The sequence below is a fragment of the Pleurodeles waltl genome, chromosome 10 (genome assembly GCF_031143425.1).
Source record: "Pleurodeles waltl isolate 20211129_DDA chromosome 10, aPleWal1.hap1.20221129, whole genome shotgun sequence".
Taxonomy (NCBI): Eukaryota; Metazoa; Chordata; class Amphibia; order Caudata; family Salamandridae; genus Pleurodeles; species Pleurodeles waltl.
In genome coordinates, this window is record NC_090449.1 from 599285900 (window position 1) to 599308603 (window position 22704).

Below are 22704 nucleotides of genomic sequence, written 5' to 3' on the forward strand. Positions count from 1 at the left end.
AACAATTTATGATTATCTTCAGATTGAGAGAGTTAAATAATAGGGAACCAACACAGTCAATGATAATTTGTTGGCATAGAAATTATGAAGTTCTGGTATAATATGTCATTTTACTATGGTCATAATTATGGGTTGTATCTTTATACAACATTGAGCTAACATATGGATTGGCAAATGTTGGAAACATCGTAATATGGCTGCCATAGATGTCAGCATTCAAAAAAGAAATCATGGAAATTTGAGGGACATGTTAAAATTCGTTTTGGTTATAATTAAGTGAATAATTCGAAATTAGTATTGCGGTTCGATTAATGAACTGTGTCCTTAAATACTTTTAAGTAAAATATATGATTTAATAAATATTGGAACACTCCAAAATGGCCGCCGTAGATACACACATGAAAAGGAGGCTTGAAAGGAACCTTCAGGGTGTTAGCGATTAATTAAGATTATGAAAGTGGCACAAGAGAAACCAATAAGATTTGCATGAGTGTCGCCAGATGTAATTGTGCTAGGAAGCACGTTATAATCGTTTTGTGGGAAAGAAGCATTAACGAATCAATTTAAGCGATATTTGAATGTCAGTTTACAACTCAATGTACAATTACAATCCGATGGCTCGACAAACACCCGCTATATGTGGGCTGCATCAGTCTCATAAGTGATTGCGGTAGTTTAGTTCAACATGGCCGCCACATTATACGTGTGTGCGAATATATCGCCAACAAAACATTATTTAATATATCCCTCTATCACGTTTATCAAATGCCCGTTACATGTGGATAGAATTGGTTTCAGGTGAGTTGCGATAATTCATTTTAACATGTCCGCCACACTTCATCTACGTGCAAATACATCGGTAACAATATATTACTCGATATATCCTGCGATTACGTTTATTAATGACTTATGTATAGCTGCAGGTCTGGACAAGGCGGGATATTCTAGACTGTCGATTTCAGATAATATCTGAAAAGATATAGGCCCTGATTTTAACCTTGGCGGACGGCGGAGGCCGTCCGCCAAGGTTCCGCCGCCAAATGACCGCACCGCGGTCACAAGACCGCGGCGGCCATTCTAACATTTCCTCTGGGCCGGCGGGCGCTCTCCAAAAGAGCGCCCGCCGGCCCAGAGGAAATGCCCCTGCAACGAGGACGCCGGCTCAGAATTGAGCCGGCGTAGTTGCAGGGGTGCGACGGGTGCAGTTTGCACCCGTCGCGTATTTCAGTGTCTGCATGGCAGACACTGAAATACTTTGCGGGGCCCTCTTACGGGGGCCCCTGCCGTGCCCATGCCACTGGCATGGGCACGGCAGGGGCCCCCAGGGGCCCCGCGGCACCCCCTACCGCCATCCTGTTCATGGCGGGTTTCCCGCCATGAACAGGATGGCGGTAGGGGCTGTCAGAATCCTCATGGCGGCGGAGCGCGCTCCGCCGCCATGAAGGATTCCCCCGAGCAGCGGTAAGTCGGCGGGAGCCCGCCGACTTGCCGCTTCTGACCGCGGCTGAACCGCCGCGGTCAGAATGCTCGTGGGAGCACCGCCAGCCTGTTGGCGGTGGCCGCCAGGGTCAGAATGACCCCCATAGTTTTTTATATATTGTATTAAGACATTTAATATTATTGGTGTTGATGAGTGTGTTTGCTTTATGGACAGAACGTAGGCGCTCAGATCTAAAATTGCACTACAATGACCGCCAAATTATATGACAATATTTTTTTATTATTATAACATGTATTAAGGGGGAAGTTGCTGGATTTTTAAACAAAATAGCTCTAGAAAAGATAAAGGTAGTAATATTTGGTTTGCTCACAACCCAACGATCATAGTACAGAATAGCCTCTGTTCTTAAATTTAAATTTACTTTTGTCTCTCTCTGGGCCAGATACGTGCTATTCAAAAAGATACCTTATAGATTGCGATAATAGTAAATTGGAATAATGCAATTGCATTTATATGCATATATTAATTATGTCAGAAGAGATTAACACATATATGTCTTATCATAAATTGTTATAATTTTGTTGTAAGAAATATAGTTTTACAAGATAACCTTGATTGTGATTAAATATTATCATAAGAACATGGCTACATTAGCATGTGATATTCAGCATGTATAATATTTTAGAACATATAAATAATTCTGTATTGAATTGTGGTCTTATATGTTTATATGTCTTTAGCCCTGAGGAAGTCCGTAAGGACGAAACGCGTCGGCTATGGATAGATTGATCATCATTTGAATCTACATATGGATAATTTCTTCTTCAATATGAATGAATAAAGGCATAATTTTTAAGAAGATTTGACTGTGGAATAATGTGGCATATGACTTGACCTGAGAAAATGTGAAGAAAAAAAAAACCTGATATTAATAGATATAGATGTGTGCTGGGTCTCATTTTCAAATTGTCTAACCAGGTTTTCCTGGTTATCTGAGGTCTAGGGGGTGGCCCTCAAGACTCGTGCACCATTATTATTTCCAATCGTTCACATAACTGAATGTAAAGGTGCGGAGGTGATCGCTTCAACCCCCTTTCTGTATTTATATATAACCAACATGATATATTAATTATTTCATTTGTATTGAATACTTTTTGTATCATCTATGATTATATGTTCTACCACTTGTAATGATGGCCCTAGTAGTTTAAATTATCTGAGTTGTAGGTATTCTGTTGCCTGTGAATCCCTCTGATTACTACAGTATGTCTTCTGCCGATCCTCAAGAACTCTTACAGTGAGTTAGCCACTTTGGCACAGCTTGTATCATTATGGCTCTTGGACTCTGAAGCCCTTGCTGTAACTCATTTATTTTATGACATGCCTAACCCATGAAATACCTAGTATTTGATAGTATGTACTATGGTTTCTTATGGTCTTCAATACCGCACTGTCACCTCTCTTCTTGTTTTGTAATTCTGTGCATCCATCGCTCATATGCTGCACTTTGGCGTCCATCAGAGTGTGGCCCATTCTTTACCAAGTTACAATCAGGTACAAATACTTTTAACAATCAGCATAATTTACCTTAACCATCTGACCAAATTTTCTCTTTTTTGTGCATTTGCCCCATCTTTGTGTGACTTCACAGGCCTGCGGACTGGCTCAGAGCATCCGGGATGATGAACGAGGAGGCAGAGCTCAGATTGGCATCGTCGATAACGAGGCAGACTCTCCAGATCTAATGCAGACTATGACGGCTGTTCTGGGGCCACGGAGTGGCGAATTGAAGCCTGCTATTCCTGATGAAAAGCCTGATCAACTCCAAAAAGCAAACGTCCGTCTTTACCAGTGAGTTAGCCATGACCTTTGGGAGCATTCAGGAAATGCGTCCATACGAGGAAATACAAAAGTATAGCAGGAGTAAAGGGGCATGGCAACTGCTAATCTAATGTGATATCTAGATATAATTAATGACCTCTAGTAATCAATATATGTATTTCCAGTGTTTTCTGTAATACCAACCATGTTGATTTGTGGTCAGTTCATTCAGACAAGCATGTAATATGAAAGCATTCTCAGTAAGACAGCTTGGTGGGATAAGCATCTGTTGCAAACATCTTTGTGCAGTTTACAAATTACAGGTTAGGATCCTGAATTGGCAAACTCAGGATTTCATCCTTATGCGGTTGGTACAATTAGTATCACTGTGCTTGACAATTATTATTCGAATGACATTTCAGTTTCTGAAGTACAGTTAATGAGTAGCTACTACTGATTTTACAACAATAGATATTAGTGATGCTTATATAAAGATGTTAAGCACTTTGAGAATATTAAAAAAATGCATGCCAACAGTGAAACCTTCAATACAGAACCACAGTGGAGAACCAACAGTACAGAGGTTTGGCACCATTAATTCCTTCCACCACTGAACAAAGAATTCAGCTTTTGTTTCTCTTTCAGTGTCTGAGTGCTCAAACCACTTTATAGAAGCGTTTTTATGTACCCACTATTTAATTAGTTAGATGTTTTGCAGAGTGTTGCACGTTGCCTTGCTTGAGGGTGCTGGACATAGTGTCAGCAATAGAGAATAAGGAAGGAGGGAAGGGTGCAGTCCATTCAATTCGGGCGATCAAAGGCATCTGATAGTCTCAGTTGAGACCTCTAGCTACATTGGAGTTTAGCTGGAAGATCTTAAACTAGGGTCCAGGGAGCTTCATAGTGGTGGTTTTGTATAACCACAGATTTGTATCCACGTGAAGGATCATTGGATGATCACATCAAATGAGGTTTCTTGTTGGACGCTATGGGCTACTAGTTTTTGCAGGTGCTCTGGACTTTTACTCCAGTAATTTTAATGAACCGTGCATCTGAAATGATATAGTATCGGATGGAAGCCAGATGCATGCTTTCAGGGTGGGTTTGATGTGGTAGAATTTAGAGGTTTAAACACATTCTGGCTGGATGGTTGCGTAGATTGTGTAGCATGGTAATGAGATTTTGAGGGAGACTGTTGTAGATATTACAGGAGTCCAGACAGGCATAACAAGGGCTCTTGTTAATTCCATCCAGTGATTGGTTTGGAGTAGTGAGACAATTTTTCATAGTGTTGACTGTTGCTGATTAAAAGCTGTTTTAAGAAAGTGAACAGAAGGTCCGAGTTGACAGCTATAACCAGGTAAGAGTACTACTTAGTTTTAACCACTACGAGTATGGCAGTCTGGGCTTTGTTCATAAAGATCAATTTCTACTTAATCTATCAGGACACAGGAACAAGGTAATTTTTGTTGAGATAGTTGTGTTTTTATCTATAATGAAATCGATGTGTGTGTGTGATTTTTATTCAGGTACTCCTGCTTGAAAAACTGTGTCAGTTTACATAAGGAGATTTTTTTATATTACACATTTTATGAAGTTTTATACAGAGACATAGAATGAGAGCTGATTTATTTTCCATGCACAAGAACTGAAGGAGCTCCTTTAGAATGTAGACTAACGCAGATACACGTTCTCTTGTGGGTCTAAAGAGTAAGAACTGTTAACCTTAGGGAATTTATGTACTTTTACCAAAGTAACAAATATTGTCTTATTCGGAACATAATTTTGTGTGGAGCACTTGCCAGCAATTCACAGCAAGAAAGTTGTGCTTTGGAGTGTATTTGTGATTTTCAAAATGATAAAAAAAAAATCTACAGAGCCCTTCCCCAGCTAATCATATTTGTAAAGAAAACTCAAATTTGATTGACAGGTGGCACGAATCACTGGCTTGTGATATTAAATAGTACAGATATACAACCATGTTGCTCCTTTAAGCCTTTTAATGCTCATATAACAAAAACTACTGACTGGATTTACCCCAAATTAACAAAAGCAAACATTCTTATTAAAGTTCTACCTACATGCCAAGTTTGGGGTAAATCAGTTCATCATTTTTTGCTGCAGCCTTGAGCACAGAATAGCACCTTTATTGACTATGCTGTTCGATTGCCGAATTTCCTGCGTATGAGTCCACGGTAGTCAAATTTATAGGCAAATCAGAAAATGCCTTGATAGAAGGATAGTGCAGCTAAACCACAACAACTGTTGTGACTGCCACTTTTATATATATATATATATATATATACATATATATATATATACTATATATATATTCCTGCAAATACTGTATTTCCACATTATTTTAACTGCTAAATATACACTCATTTGTAGGATTTTAGGATGCCAGTGTAGACACGTACAACAAAACAGTGCTATCCTCTGTAAACATAATTACTGTAGTTCTGGTACCTGTCCGATGCCTCTTTATACTCATTAGGCCCTGGGCATCCTGTTTTATTAAATCTTTATGCTTTCGGTATGATTAACCTTTGGGCTGATCATCAACAGAGACACTCAAACAAAGACCTGATATTGCATTTTTCCTTAAAAAAAAATAAATGTAGATGGAGGATGCAACAGACTGTTGTCTGTCAAGTTCTAAGTTAAAATCTGTAAAATGGAAAACTATAAGCCTTAATTAAAGCTGGATAATGCCATGTTGGATGAGAATAGCCTGTCCTCATTTGGCCTATGAGTTGCTAAGGCAGATACAATCCTCCTCTGTGTCCTTCATCTGACCCAGATTTACATACTTAACAAAGGGCTTTTTAGAGCTCCCTGACATTGCAGCTCATTGATAAGCACAGGGGCAGAGGGACACAGAGTGCGGCATAACTGAGCAAGATTCAGGATGAACATCTATGTGCTTAGACAGAGCGTGCCAGCAGGGGCGGCTCCTTCGCTATGGGGAAGGAGTGTCGCCCCACTGGCTGAGCCAGAAGCAGAAAAATAAAACAATAGTTTTCTATCATTTTATTTTTTCTGCTTCTGGCACAGCCAGCAGTGCAGGGAGGGGTGGGGCTATGCCACAGTAGGGGGGAGGAGGGGAGAGTGCACCTAAGTGCGCATGTGTGTTTGGCCATCCGTCTGTGGCTGGCTAAACACAAATGCACACTTAGGTTTCTCCAGCCAGGCTATGTTTAACAACTGGGCTGGAAAAACTGCACAGACCCCAGGGCTGTGTCTGTGTGGCAGTCGTTGCCGGTGAGACCAATCCTGGCACTGCTTTCATGCTAAGTTTAGCATGAAAGCAGCACCAGAATTGTTGGAGAGTCAGTGCTGGTGTCCCAGCAGTGAATGCTGGGACGCCACAAGAGGAGTGATGAGTGAGACAGCATGGATGGAGAAAATATAAGTGCATTTTTTAAATTTTTTAATTTTCACCTCGTCTCTGCCTGCCCCTGCCCTCGAGTTGTGCAGCAGCCAATGCGGCGTGCCAGCAGCCCCAATGGAATTTGATTTTGTCAAACATTCTTAACACCTGACACATGAGTGTAGCACCTATTCTTTCAGTCTGCCCTCTTCCGTGTGTTCCATGCCTAGGAGGTGATTAATTCATTGTATGAAACACTAAAATGCCGTAGGTAAGTTATTTATAGATTTGCACAAATATTGTGTCCTGGGTTTTTCAAGTCACTGTTGATTTATGAATTGTGTTGTATTTGTATTTATAAAGCGCTTACTACCCCTGACGAGGCATCAAAGCGCATAAATTAGTGTATGGTTAAAACTGCTGTGCATTTACATACTTGTACCGTATCCTAACATGTCATGTAGGCTTAAGATAAAGAGCAGGATTAGTACAGGCAACAAAAGCATGGCAGTTTTGCTTGCTTGTCTATTTTATCTTTGTGTTTTTATCAATCCAATATGCTGCCTTTCGGCTATTTTGGAAAGCTATGGAATATAGTAGGTACAGTGGTGAGGATATTAGTTGGTTGCTGTATGCTACTAGAGATGATTACACATGGTCAGGGTTGTGCTTTGGTTGTCTTTAGTGATCTACTGTAAGTTCAGCAGATTTTGACCTACTGAAGAGTGATCGTTAGAAGGGGAGGGGTGTCACTTAAACACAAGATATAGTTTCTATCAGTATTCTACTGTAGGCGTTTTGTAATTACTCTTTCCTGGATCTTGGTGCCTCCTTTTGCAGTATTTGCCTGAACAATTCAACTTTCATCAATTTCCAGAAAAGTAGGTGGCATAAATGGGCTCTAAGACCTGGAGAAGAGCATTCCAGGGGTTTTAGCTATGCACTATGTGGCCACTGTCTGCATTTATGCAGAGACCTTTTTCCAGAACATTATGTGCATAGGTGAATAGTACTTTGAATATGATTCTAGTCTTAAGTCGAAAATAACTCCCAGGTTTCTTAAATTTTTTACTGTGCTCTTTCAGTGGTTGGCAGCCGCCGTGGTACATGGAAAGAGAGATGAGACCAAAATAATGCAGCCTGTCCTTTACTGTACACCCTAGAAAGGACTGTGCTTTGTTAAGGTCTCCTGTGGGTAGCCAGATACACAGTATGACCAGAGCTCCTCTGGCCATTATGGGAAATTGCTAAATGGTGTGTGAAGTGCTACCTTGTCTTGGATGGCAGAGGTCTCTCTGAAGCAAATATTAGACTATAGAGGCTGAAATCTCCCATTGTAAAAGGGTACTGCTGTTGCAGCAAACTCTACACATACTTTGGAATGTACTGATTTCTGGCAGTATGGTGCTTTCTAGGTCTTAGTTTCCCAACTCCACGGAAGCATAATGTGATGGTAGGACTCTAACGCTGCCAATTGTATGTTTTATTTGCAGAGTAACAATTTACAGTTGTATCTAAAACACCAGGGCTTACAAAATATGGAAGTTGGAAAACCTTGGTGCAAATCAATTTTACGACTATTGCCCCTTCCACGCTCGAGCCGCTCGAGCTCCACGTCTGGTTAATTCAGTAGTGGCTACTCACAGTTCTTGCTAAAATAAACCTGTGATACCTTAACTTTGTTAATCAATTAATAGCAAATATTATGAGTGCTGGAAGCCTGGCTGGACAGAAGTCTGCCTTGGAAGACTTAAAATGCCGCCATTTCAGAGAAAAGCTGCATGTGACGTTCATTATTGAGGTTCCTTCCCCCATCCGATCTTAATGGCAGGTTCAGCCAGCATCATTCCACTGCTTATGGGAAGAAGAACAAATAAAATGATCATTTTGTTTTTATCTGGAGCCAGATGGTGGGAGGCAGCAGAAGGAGTGGTATGTGCACCATTAGCGAGCATGTCTGTTTGGCCGGCTGTGTTGGCCCACATCGCGTTTCTCCACCCGGCTGTATTGCACAGCTGGGAGGAAAAGGTGCATTGGGTCCCACTCCCTGTTTGAGTGCCGAACAAGGCCGCTCACACCAGTCGCAGCGTTGCTATCATGCTGGTGACAGCAGCGTCATGATTAGCTGAGGGGTGTGTGGGAAGAGGACGAGGCTGCTCAGGACAAGGACGGAGATGAAGCAATCTCCTGACAAACCAAGTAAGGGCCATATTTATACTTTTCGACGCACAACTGCGCCAACGCAGTTGTGCGTCGAAAAAGTTAACGCCGGCTAACGCCATTCTGAAGCGCCATGCGGGCGCCGTATTTATACAATGACGTTAGCCGGCGTTAGCCGGCAGAGCTGCCTGGTGTGCGTTAAAAAAAATGACGTACACCAGGCAGGGCCGGCGTTGGGGAAAATGGAGCTTGGACGTCCAAAAATGGGGCAAGTCAGGCTGAGGCAAAATTTTCGCCTCAACCCGATTTGCGCCATTTTTTTTTACTCCCAACCCCCATTGACATGACTCCTGTCTTAGCAAAGACAGGAGTCATGCCCCCTTGCCCAATGGCCATGCCCAGGGGACTTATGTCCCCTGGGCATGGTCATTGGGCATAGTGGCATGTAGGGGGGCACAAATCAGGCCCCCCTATGCCACAAAAAAATAAATAATAATACTTACCAGCACTTACCTTAATGTCCCAGGGGTGGGTCCCTCCATCCTTGGGTGTCCTCCTGGGGTGGGCAAGGGTGGCAGGGGGTGTCCCTGGGGGCATGGGAGGGCACCTCTGGACTCCTTCCGAGCCCACAGGTCCCTTAACGCCTGCCCTGACCAGGCGCTAAAAAACAGCGCAAAAGCGGCTGAACGTCATTTTTTTTGACCCACCCACTCCCGGGCGTCATTTTTGCCCGGGAATATGAATACAGCGCACATGGCTTGGAGTCATTTTTTAGACGGGAACGCCTACCTTGCATATCATTAACGCAAGGAAGGTGTACACGCAAAAAAATGACGCAAACTCCATGAACTTTGGCGCTAGATGGGTCTAACGCCAAAGTATAAATATGGAGTTCGTTTTGCGTCGAATTTGCGTTAAAAAAAACGACGCAAATCTAGCGCAAACAGAGTATAAATATGCCCCTAAGTGTTTTAAAAAAAAACAACATTTTTTATGCCCCCACCACCCCTGTTCAATGAATGCCACCACTGGGTTCAGTGCTTAATTTGTGCTGGTGATAGCTGGTTGTGGACACTAGCACTCATTTTTGGGATCCTTTGCTAATTTTTCTATATTAGATTTTGACTCGATGCTAGGGAGAAGAAGGCAAAAAAGATTGAAAAGAAAAAGATAGAAAAAATTAGAAATGGAGAAAACCGGGATCAAAAAAGAGATAAAGAGACAGGAAGGGAAGAGTGATGGAAAAAAGAGGCAAGCGCAGGAATCAAAACTAGCAGTCATATCTTTATCCAGAGACTGCAGCAATCACCAGCATCAGTGGCGGGTGCTAACGGAAAACGTTGGGTCCTAACACCTTTTTTATTAAAAAAAAAAGCATTGCAATGCTCACCTATCATCATAAAGATGGTCCTCGACTTTTTGCCTTTTGTTTTTATTCAAGCACTTCTCGTTTTCCTTCTTGTACACGAGGGTCATTAATGAGTGTCCGTGGATCGGAAAAGCATTTTGTAGTGCCAGAGTTAATACATTGGAAAGGAGAGTAACCGGGGCCAACGCCTCCTAGTTGTGTTTACTGTGACAACATGTGCCTATTTCATTTTTTATTATGGGATGGTGCTTATGCCTTTAAACAGAATCTTTCGGCTAAATACCTGGACAGGCAAAAATGTAAGAGCATTAGACAATAGCGGATTGTTTACCTTCTTGTTGTCTGACTGAGAGTTTGCCTTTGACAAAAACATAATAAAAACTACAAATTTTAGAGCTGTTACGAATTCAAGAAGAACGCTGAATCAGCAAGAAAAGGGGATTGAATAAAACATGTGTTTGCTAAAGAAATGTATTTACAAAATCAAACCAATAGCATTGTCAAACTTTCTAAAACCTATATATATATATATATATATATATATATATATATATATATATATATATATATATATATATATATATATTTATTTATATATATATAAATTGTGCAGTACCCCCTCAGGAGTGAGACTGTGCTGTACAAAAGTTTTTTGAGGTCCCAGGGCCAGAATAAATTAGATATTTTTTTTACCCATGTCCTGCTAATTCAAGATTGCAGGAAGGAAAATAGTTCTAAATTGCATGTTAAACATTAATATGGTTTCACGAAAATAATTGAAATATGTCGTGCCCTCACAAAAAATAGTTGAAATATGCCTTGCCGGGGACCCCAAAAGTACTTAAGATACATTGGGTAGAGAGTCAGAGGCAGAGATAAGCAAAGAGGGAAATAGGTTTAAATAGAGAAAGAGAAACAACTGGACAAATAGAGTGAAAGTTAATTTTCACAGGGGCTCTTTGCAATTGACCACTTTGCCCATGCTTCAAAACGTCTCTGGTACAAACATTTACCAGCAGTAGTGTAGTCGGACCAGTTCGGTACACATCGTATTACAGTCTTAAGCTTTGCAAGTTGATCCGAGCTTCTTGGCTTCAAACTTGTGACCTATAGTTTGCCAAACGTGGCAGTAGGTGCATTAACCCACTTATTTATGTTAACCAGTGCTTTCTGATAAATAGTTGGGTACAGGTGCTTTCAGTCGGGTGAGGTGTCTGTCAGAATTTACCAGGGCTTTCATACGCACAGACAAAAACGCATACCCACTCTCTCCATCTCTGTTTTGAAAGTCTCCAGAAATATTGGTTATTTTACAAAATATTTGGAGTTCTCTCTTAGTACCCCTACCAATCCGCATTCCTCTCCCTTTTCACTCTCCCTTGAGCCCTTCTCATGCGTCCTGCATATGGTGTAATACATTTTAACATTACATTGTTGGAAATTCTGAAACTCACCACCCTAATATTATTGACCAAGCTACGCCCTGCTCATTTAGAGCTAAAAGCAGGGGCATAACGCAAACCCCAGTGGCCTGGAGGGGGCCCCCGCACCCTCTAAGCCATGCCAATATATGCCTTGCAAAATGCATGCAATACCATGGAACAATAAATAGCTAAACGCTCGGGGAAGCCACTCTACTTTCCCAAGCAGGCCCCTGCATTGTGGGCAAGGGTGTGGGGGGAACATCCGTTCAGGGGGCCTCATTGAGCACAGGACCAAACAATATTTATGCGATCTGGAAGACGCCAGGGTCCCTCTTCTCATTCTGCAGGGTGCCCCATCATTTTTTGTTACCCCACTGGCTAAAAGTATGTTTTGTGTGCTTCTGGTGAGAGGAATTGAACAACAATTAGGATCTACCTCTTTCAATGTTATTTTAAAAGGACTTCGACCATCTGAAGATAACCAAAACTGCCTCAATCGTACCTTTCTCTGAAAAGTTCTAGACTTATTTGATCAGAACTATACCTGAATGCTTTTGATTCACATCAACTGAGGCCTACATATGGCCACTTCTTTCCAACTAGATATCTGTATACATATCTATGTTACACTGTATATACACAGTGATGTCTTAATACGTTTGTAGATCCATAACATAAAGCACTTTTGCCCAACAGGGTCTAGTTTAGGCTACAGAAGAAAACAAACAAATACTGATCCCCGTGTTGGCCAAAACTGCTGAAAATTAGGCATTGTGGCCTTCATAATGAACTGTGGGACTTTTCTCTACATTACAAGAATTGTCATTTTGTCCATGGTTGTGTGAGTGGAGAGTGGTCTGGTCACAGTTGCCAGCTCCCTGTATGCTGAGGTGACTCCTGTACTGAATCTATTTCCTGGCAATTAAGGTGTGGATAACTCATTATACTGTCAGATGAGTATCATTATTGTTATCAACAGTATGTATGGTTATTAATTAATTAACTCTTAATATTAGCTGTTGGTGGCTAAATTTTGCCAGAACCCTAAAATCAACCTGCCACAAGGCCACAGTGGCGAGCTGCCCTTAGCTATGTATGTTACCGGGTTTCCAGCATTTTATCCAAGTATACATTTGTTCTAGCCAACTCTAACATAATGGGTAAATGCATCTCCACTTTTTTAAATTAAATAATGAGTCAGAGTATATTACTTTTTAAAATAAATTTACCTCCTAAAAGATTTGTAAGAAGGAATGGACCTGCTAGAGGCGAGAATGGAGTTTAAAATTCTGGAGCCTCTTCGTGAAAAAACACTTGCTTTAGTGTTTTTGACTTTTTGAAGATTGAGATTTCCAGTCTTAAAGAGGTGGCTCATTGGAATGATTGTGATTCATCTGAGATGGCCATTTTTCAGCAAGATATTTTGGTGAGCCTTTGTGTAAGGGTTTTGCATTAAGTAAGCTAGTTTGAAAATGGTACTCGCCTCTATGGTCAGAACATTTATGGAGATTAGCATTGGGGTAATATTGTCATGTCTGCTAGTTCCTGAAATTAGTCTAATATCGGCTTTGAGGGCTGCTTTTAAGAAATCATACGGACATTCAGCATGCCAGTCAAGAGGTAGTTTCCGTAGTCTTGTCAACAGCTTTGAAATTGCCTGCTCTGATGAGGGGCTGAGGGGGGCATAATTATACTCTGTTTGCTCCGGATTGGCGTTATTTTTTTTTTATGCCAATCCAGCTCAAACTTAACTCCAGATTTATATTTTGGCGCTAGGCATATCTGGCACCAAAATATTGGAGTTAAAGCCATTTTCTGCCTACGGAAAACTATCTTGTGTCAATGAGATGCAAGGTAGGCGTTCCCGGACAAAAAATGACTCTAAGGCCCTAGCACCTTATTTATCCTCCTGTGCAAAAATCACGCACGGGGGGAGGAGGGGTCAAACAATGGTGTAAAGCTTGCTTTACACCACTTTTTAATGCCCAGGTCAGGGCAGGCGTTAGGGGGCCTGTGGGCCTATTTCCACGGTGGAACACCATGGAATAAGCTCACAGGTGGCCTCCCCAGGTCCCAGGGACACCCCCACCCACACCAGAGAGACAGCGGAGGATAGGGGACCCCATCCCAGGTAAATATAGGTAAGTACAGGTAAATATTTTTTTTTAAGTGCCATTGGGGCCCTGAAATGGGCCCTCCTACATGGCACTGGGTGCAGTGGCCATGACTCGTGTCTTTTCTAAGACAGGAGTCGTATGGTATTGATGTTTTTTTGCGTCAGAATATGACTCTAGGCAGGTTAGAGTAATTTTTTTTCACTCTAACCTGCCTAACGTCATGTTTTGGTGCAAAAAAAAACCTTCTTCCATACCGCCAGACCCACTCTATTAACGTAATTTTTTTTTTTCCGCTAGCCTACCCTTTACATCGGCTTGCACCATTCGATAAAAATGGTGCCCGGCAGGTGCACAGAAATGGTGCAAGCCGGTGCTAAGCTTTTTGGTGCAAAACTGCGTTCGTGTAGTGTTGCACCAAAAAGTATACATCAGGACCTGAATACCTCTGAGAAGTATGATTAGGTGGGATGCTTCTTTAACTATCAAGTAATATCACAGGACATTTTTTCAACGGTAAAATAAGCCCTGAATATACTTGGTCTAAATGCATGTAATCTGAATTTTGAAAAAATCCTGTATTTATTTTTCGAATGCTTTTTCTCTTCAGTGTTTATGAAAAAGATGGTGACCTGGTGGTACAGGAGATTGCCACCAAACCCTTGACGCAGGACCTGCTACAACATGAGGTAACGGCAGAGCCCATGGATGATGTGTGTGCATTGAAAAGAGGGGAGGACAATTTATCTTTGGCTAGTGAATGTCTGAGATTTTAATTTGATTAAAAAGAATTTGGGTCCAGATGTATCAAAGTACCGTTTCGCATTTCCTAAATAGCAAATTTTAAGGAATCACTATTTGAGAAATGCAAAATGGTATGTAAGAAAATAGCAAATCCCTAATAGTGATTTCTTATAATTTTCAATCGCTTTTGGGGAATCACTGTTAGGGAATGGGACTCCATTCATCCCTATTGGTCTGAAAGCCCATAGGTGCGAATGGTTTTGCATTTTCTAAAAGGAATTCTTACCTTAGGTACTGCAAATCCAAGGGTGCTGGGGGCCTAAAGCCCCCTTTGATGCACTCCCCAAAAATAATGTGTACATGTAAAGAGCACACATGCCCTATGAGCGTGTTCTACATGGACCTTTTAAAAATGCATTTTGAATGCATTTTTAAAAATTGCACATGGTTACCACCAACTTGGAGTTCGTGGTAATTGCATTTCCTAAATGCCCAGTTCGCATTTAGGAAATGCATGATACATGTGCATAGGTAATCACAAATAGGTATTCCCTATTTGCGATTTCCTATTAAGGGAATCGCAATTTGCGTTTCACAAATTTGAGTCACAATTTTAGGGAATCACGATTATAGTGATTCCTTAAAATTGCACTGCGAATGCCTTTCATAAATTGTGAAAGGCTGTTTTGCATTCGTAAACTGTGGAATTTTGTGTTTCACACCATTTGCAAAAGCAAAATAGTTTGATACATCTGGCCTTTGGTGACTTCTTATCAATATCACTGCCCCCACAATTTTTTATTTCTCTCAGCTAATGAACCCCCATCATTAAATACTAATTATAATATGTCACCTCAGATGGTTTCACAAATCCTAAGTTGGCCAGCCAAACACACATGCGCACTTAGGTGCACTCTTTCTTCTTCCTCCTCCCCTCTGTCCTATCCCCCTACCATCGCCCAGCTCCAGCCAATCCTGCACTGCTGATGGCTGAGCCAGCAGCTGTAAAATAAAACAATAATTAAATATTGTTTTATTTTACAGCTCCTGGCTCTTAGCCAGTGGGGGTGACGCTTCTTTGCCATTGCGAAGGAGCCTCCCCTGCAGAATATAGTTTGGACGATGTGTGGCTTAAATTGAATTTAGAAAAGCTCCAACCTTCCTATTAAAATGTTTATTTTTATTTTTTTATTTATATTTGTGTACATGTTTGAGGAATGATTGTTTCTGTATTTTTTGTGTATTGTTTTGTGGTTCAAATCATCGCAAAGTTTAAGTCGGGGTCCCCGGGTTCCAGTAGTGACTCAGTGGTGGTCCCCGGATTCCAATTATGATTCAGTGGGGGGCCCAGGTTCTAGTAATGATAAAGTGGGGGTCCACAGACGTCAAAAGGATGCGGACCACTGCATTTAATGATTATGTTATTAACACTGTATTTGAATAGGTGGGTTATTTTCTAACAAATACAGTTAGTGAAATAAGGGTTTAGTGGAACAATGTGGAGTAGTCTGGATGTGCACAAGCAGAGATTTATACTCATTGAGAGCTCGTCTTTTTTTTGCTGTAGAAAAGTTCATCCTCTCTCACTTGTCACTTTTATTCTTATAGAATACAGTGGGCAGAGCTAAAAGCCTATAGGGCAGATTTAAGAGCCCCTAGCGCCTCCTTGCGGCAACTTAGTGTAATTTTTTTTTTTGGTAATGTGGCCAAACAAGGCTAAAATTGCTGCGCAATATTTACAAAGTGGCGCAATGCATGCATTGCCCCACTTTGTAATCCTTTGCTCTACATTATGCCTGCGTCAGGCATAATGTATGGAAAGGGGGTGTTCTCCTGTTAGAGGGGGCGGAAAAATTACGCTAAGAGATTTCTTTAGATCATTTTTTTCGGCACTTTTAACGCCTGCTCAGAGTAGGCGTTAATAGGAGGCACAACATTATTTATAATGGACCTCAATGGGTTTTGTAGGATTAGTGTCAACATTTTTTACGCTAATCCTGCATAGCTCTGAGCTAGCATAATTTTTTTTTACGCTGGTCCCCTAACTACCGACATGGTGCACTGTATCTTAGATACAACGCACACATGGTGGCGTTAGCGGGTGCGCTAAGGGGCGCAAGAAAAGTAGTGCAGCGCCACTTTTCTTAAATTAGACCCTAAGTACTATTATTGATGGGTGCATGAGTACCGATAAATGTGGTTGGCAGAGACAGTTATAGGCGGAACTAAATCTCAGTAATGAGAAGTCAATGAACCTGAAGCAAGGAATGAGGTTATGAGCCACAGCTCCAACTTCCACTTACTTCTGGAAACAAAGCTAAAGGTCAGAAAGCCTGTGTCTTTATATTTGAGGGTTAATAAGTGCTTTTGGGGTGGCAGACCAGAGGTAGATGTGCCCATGGGATTGTTGGATGGAGTGGTATAGTTGAGGACTGTGGTGACATTAGGTGGTTTCAGTAGGTGGGACCAGGGGTTTTCATACAAGGGGCGAGTAGTTAGACTACTAGCCACCATTTTATAAATGTTTGACACAGTGGATGGTAGTGTGAGATAGGTGAGGAGAAAATTGTTTGAGCCCTCCCTCACACACCATTTAGAGCTTTGGGTCAGGTGTGGGGTCTTGGAACGTGTTAGAAATTGGGTTGGTGGTTGACTTGGGTTTAAGCCCTTGTGAAGCAGCAACTACAATCCTAGTCAGGGTAGGGCACAACCAAACCTTAAATTAACTTGTGCTCACCCTCTGGTAGTTTGGCACAGAGCAGTCAGGCTTAACTTATGGGCAATGTGTAAAGTATTTGTGCAACACTGCAAACAGTAAAACAGTGAAAACACCACACCAAAAGATTCCAAACGAGGTTCGAAAAATAGATCTGAATTTATTAAATAAAACAAGGCCAACATGATTAAAAATCCAACAGGTAGAATTTGACTTATGAATTTTTAAAGAATAAGCTGTAAAATAGTGCTTCGAAGCAAGAAGTGCCAACCGGGGATATCTGTTTACGCTGGCCAGGACAAAGTCAAGAGTTCAGGCTCACCGCAATGGAGCGCAGGCCAGCTACAAGGACCCAGTTAGGCCTGCTGCATCAAAGTACCTTAAATCTCGGTTGCAGAGTGTTGTGTGGGTCCAAAACTCAGATGTGCCACGCAACCGATGCGATGTGTCGGTTCCAAGATGCACAAGGCTTTGGTGCGAGGGCCAGTTGAGTCATTGTCGAGGATCCTGTAGACGGGGCTTGTGATGTGAAGGACTGTGTCAGGGATGCCTTGCGCAGCTGAGGCAATGTGTCGGTTCTGTTGAGCACTGGGGCTGCGATGCAGAGCTGTAATGTCATCGTTGAGACTGCAATCGATGAGGGATGCGAGGAGCTGATGACAGGGATAGTGTCACGCAGTGGTGATTCTGAAAGCGATGCGCAGGTTCAAAGATGCACCGATGTGAATCTGTTGCATTATTTCTGGCCCACGCAGTAGCAGTGATGTGCCAGTTCAGTTCCATGCAACAGATTGCAGGTGAAAGAGCTGGTTATGGCAAGGCAAGGTAGACTTTATCAGGAGGATTTTAACAAATGGAGTTCCAGCACCAACTATAGTTAAATCAAACTGTCCCCAGGCTGTGAGTTTTATCTCACATCGGTTTTTAATGTAAATTCCAAGTTTTATTTTACAAGATTTTGTTTTAATAAATTGCACTATCTAGTGGCATTTCCTAGGAAGGCAGATTGGAGCTCAACATTGTCAAAATGTCGATGCGATAATGTCTCTTTCCAATGCACATCGCACTTTATTATTTTTTGTCAGCTATATTCTTATCCACATAAACATTTCTTGGTTTCAATTCTGCGTTTATCTAACACATACATTTCATAAGGAGGCTTTAGCCTTTCTGAAACAACTGGGTAGTTTGGAACTCTGTGTTCGGGTGGCTACTTTTGCATATTGTGCTCTGAGGATTAGAAATAGATATGGGTCCCTGTAAACATTTGCATGATTTGATTTTCAGATGGTTCTTTTTATTTGGATGCATATTTTATTAGACCTGTTTTTAGAAATGACATTCTAATTGTTTGAAAACTTTTAGATTTATATCTGTGTAATGATGTTTTATCATGTGCTTCTATGGCTTTTTTTAGTCAAATAAAGTTTTGTTGAGTTGACTAAAGTAAGAAAAAGCCAACTTTCTAAAAGTGGGGTTTTCAGACTTGCAATTTAAAATCCAACTTGCCCATAAGTTGTGATTTTAAATTGTGATTCCAGATACACCAAACTCAAAATTTTATCTCTTCAAGACTGTGAATTACACTTATACGATGTAATATGGTAATCCATCTGTTATCCAGTGGGAGAGATAGGTCTTGCTGTAGTGAAAAAACCAGGACTTGTGATACTTAAAAGTACATGTCCCATCTTTTAAATACATTGCACCCTGCCCTACGAGTTGTCTAGGGCCTACCTTAGGGGTGACTTATATGTATAGAAAAGGGAAGGTTTGGGCCTGGCAAGAGTTGTTTTACTAGGTCGGCATGGTAGTGTAAACCTGCACACATAGGTTCTGCAAAGGCAGGCCTGGGGCATGGTTTAATGGCTACTTAAATGGGTGGCACAGTCAGTGCTACAGGCCCACAAGTAGCAGCTCATTTACAGGGACTTATAAGAAGTAAATATGCCAACTGGGGATAGGCCAATATTACCATGTTTATGGGAGAGAGCATTAAGCACTGTAGCACTGGTTAGCAGTAGTAAAGTGCACAGAGACCCAATACCTGAAAAAACCAGGTCAGAAAGTGGAGGAGGTAGGCAAGTGGGGGCAGGGAAACCACCCTAAGGCTGTCAGGCCTAAAAGGACATACTTCTTTAAAACTGGTACGCAGTGGATTGAATAATGTTTTAAGTTGTCGCTGGAGGCAGGTTCGCTGGCGGATTGCCATTGGGTTGGCACGTTTGAATTGCTTATTGCTGTTGCGTTGGGTGAAGCAGTTTAAAGGTGAAGAGGGGCAGTATGTTCAGAATTGCTGAAGACCGGATGTTGAACTTTTGCATTTATAAGAAGTTAAATTAGTTCAGGGAGCAGAATGTAGATACATTGGCAAGTAGGATGGCTGGGGTAAGTAAGGGGGGCATAAGAGGACGGGGTGGGAAAAATGCTATAGGAAGATTGATGTTTAAGGATGTCAAAGGTTTGTGATGTGCACTTTTCAATAAAGAGACTTTTCCACACTATTAGTGAGTCAGTGGCCTGTGCTGTACCCTCTCGCCAGTCTGCTGTGAGGTGGGCGAGCTCAAGAATGGATGACATTTGCCCATTTAATCTTGTGCAGCAAACTATTGCAAACAGATTACAACCACTTGGTTAAATACTACATCATTTTTGGATCAGGGTCACGATCCTGAAGCTGTTCCATTCCCTTTGAGTAAATAAACATGTGTTCCATTTTAAAGACGTAAACATTGCAACCATTTAATTTGGAGCCCTGCCAAAACAAGAACAACAAAAAAGAAAGGCGTGTACTGAACTTACTTAACAGCGTGAGTTACTACTGCTCTATTTTAATTCAGGATTCCATTTTACTAGAACTATTTTGTACAGCTATGCCCAATCCTGCTCCTGCCTCTCCAGGACGTCTACAATAGATCCGCACACGTTGAGGTGACTCCTGAGTCTTTCACTTTGTACAAGGCATGATGATGAGAAAAAAAGAGAACATGGGGTGAGGATTCAGTGAAGAGGCTAGAGACCACGTGAAAATGTACCTAGCTTTGCAGTCCTGGTTACATTATTAGAAGATACAGCCTTTTTCATATTACATATTATTTGCATTTTGTTACTAGTTGTGCTAAGAGGGTATACGACTGGGAAAACCCAGACTTACTAACACTGTGCACCGGCATAAAAGTGACACAACCTACACAGTGTTGTACTGGATTTACTTTCACAAGCAAATTGTGTTTTGCACTGGAAAGTAGCCCTAAAGTATAACCTAAGTAGCATTTGTACCAAAAATGTATGTCTTGTTCAGGCAGGTGTCACGTTGGAGAAAATATTTCTTCAAACATTTCAAACTTTGCATGTGTGTTGTAATATATAACACATATACAACCTTGGAAAAGTATTAAACTGTGCGTAAGCGTAGAATTTTCCTTTGGTAGGATATCCTTCCAGTATAAAAGCAACGCCATACATCACAAACACTCCATTGTACTATGGTGCAAGGGTGTGTGCATGGTGCAAGGCAGCAGAAAATGTGATAACACAGGGGAAAAGAAATATCTATCAATATCTATCTTAGTAGATATGGCGCTGCTGAGCTCTCTCAATTTGACACCAAAACTTTGGTTGTTTTGCTGTGTTGTGTGAAATGTTATCAAATCTGCTCTGAAGTCTGGGGAACATAGGCACATTTTTGTACCCATGCATACCATTTATAGCGCCTGTGGCTTGGTATTATATCACAGAATAAATATTCAGTTATTATACTATGTGCAACACTAGGCTAATAAGTTAATAAGTATTCCAACAATTTTTCCTGTCCAATGACAGACCTGCCCTGTAGGAGATTGGATAGTTTATTAATTTGAGGGGCCTCTTATGATACTGGTTTGTGTGCAGATCATGGTGATTAACTTTCCCCTTTGTACGTCGAGACTGCGCTGTTAATGTATATTAGAACATTGGAACGTTGGCAGCTCCATTGAAAACAATGGAGTGCTGCAGGCTTTTACTGGCCGGTAAAAGCCCGTAGCGCCAACATTCCAATGTTCGCTTTGTTCACAGCAACAGCTGTGAACAAAGCCTCACGGAGCCCGAGGGAATTCTAATCCCCTCGGGCTCCGTGAGGAATTTGTTTTTATTTAATAGAACATTCTGCCCGAGTGGCAGAATGTTCTAATAGCCTTAGAACCCGCTGTAGCGGGCTCTACCGGCTATTAAAGGGCCGAGGCCTTTAATAGCCGGTATAGCCCGCTACGGCGGGTTCTAAGGCTATATTAGAGTGTCTCATTGAAGGTTGAGGCTTCTTTGTTTCTGGTAGATGTCTTCTGTGACCTATCATGCCACCAGCAGCTACAAAGAGGGTATCATTTTGGTGTTTCTCTTGCATTTCTACAGGACTGCCACATTCTAGACCAAGGAGGTGTGAAGATCTTTGTTTGGAGAGGGAAGAATTCTACTAAAGAAGAAAAGAAGGGAGCGCTCAGCAGGGCAGTGGTAAGCAAACGCTAATGGCAAGAGAGTGAGACACATCCACTGTGTACAGTACAGTGGCTGCCACTCCAGGAGCAGCTAGAGAGAGACACTGCTGACCTAAATTAGCAATGTGCCCTAATTGTATATGAAACACATCTGTGTACCTTATATATTGCCAAGGTACTTCTAACTGGAGTTAGAAACAGTAAACAAACATACCTATGTAGACTCGCCAGTCGATATTACGGCCCTCAATATTTTGGCTATAATATTCTAGTAATTTGATATTCCCTGCTTCATATTTCATACCTTCGCCCTACATGGGCCTTGTGCTCCTCATATGTCATCAGAATCTATGCATCCATCCATGTGAACTGACTTGTCGGGTTGATACTGTCCCATGCCCAAACGTAACAGAATGTTTTTACATGGTTTTTTAGCATTCTTTTTTAATCCATGGGAATTGAAAAGTCCTGGACAGATTAACCATGAAGTATTAGTCAATCAGTTTGCAGCATTCCCGTGGGTCTACTTTACATTCTGCTATGTTGTTGTGCAAAACACTTCTCCTTATCGATCACCCTATTTGTCTTGGCCTAACAAAGCAAGCACCACCCTTCCCTTCAGCTCCTGCCCCCTCAATATATTGTTCAAATTCTTAACAGTCTAATTGAGAAACCCCTAAACTATTTAGCTACCATTCATTCTCACTTTCTGTGGTATTTTGACTACTAGAGTGTCTGCTCTCAGTGTGTATTTCTAAACAAGATTTGCCTGCTCTCAGTGTGTATTTCTAAACAGGATCCTCGCCACACTAATTTTTGCAGTTAAAATAGTCAAGTCTAAACCCATTTCTCCTGAAATTATGTTTTAATAGTTCGGGATAATGACACCAAAGCATAAAAATCTAATAGCACTGGTATTGCAGTTAAAATCGAACCTGGAGTAAAAGGTAACTTACATCATCCCATAAACTGTTGTCCCATGCAAAAGAACACATTTTACGTTGTGCTTCGTGCTAAATAGTAGGTCCATATGAGTGAGTATGGTGTACCAAACTTGTTTTATGCAAGAC

General features: G+C 41.4%; 1 protein-coding gene across 1 annotated transcript in view; it reads left to right on the top strand.

Annotated features, from left to right (window-relative positions):
- VILL (villin like) overlaps positions 1 to 22704 on the top strand; it is a 240640-nt gene that overhangs the window by 139524 nt on the left and 78412 nt on the right. The window contains exons 7-9 of the mRNA XM_069211055.1: positions 3093 to 3292; positions 14313 to 14391; positions 21552 to 21650. Coding sequence (XP_069067156.1) covers positions 3093 to 3292; positions 14313 to 14391; positions 21552 to 21650 — 378 coding nt within the window. The remainder of the gene's footprint in view (positions 1 to 3092; positions 3293 to 14312; positions 14392 to 21551; positions 21651 to 22704) is intronic.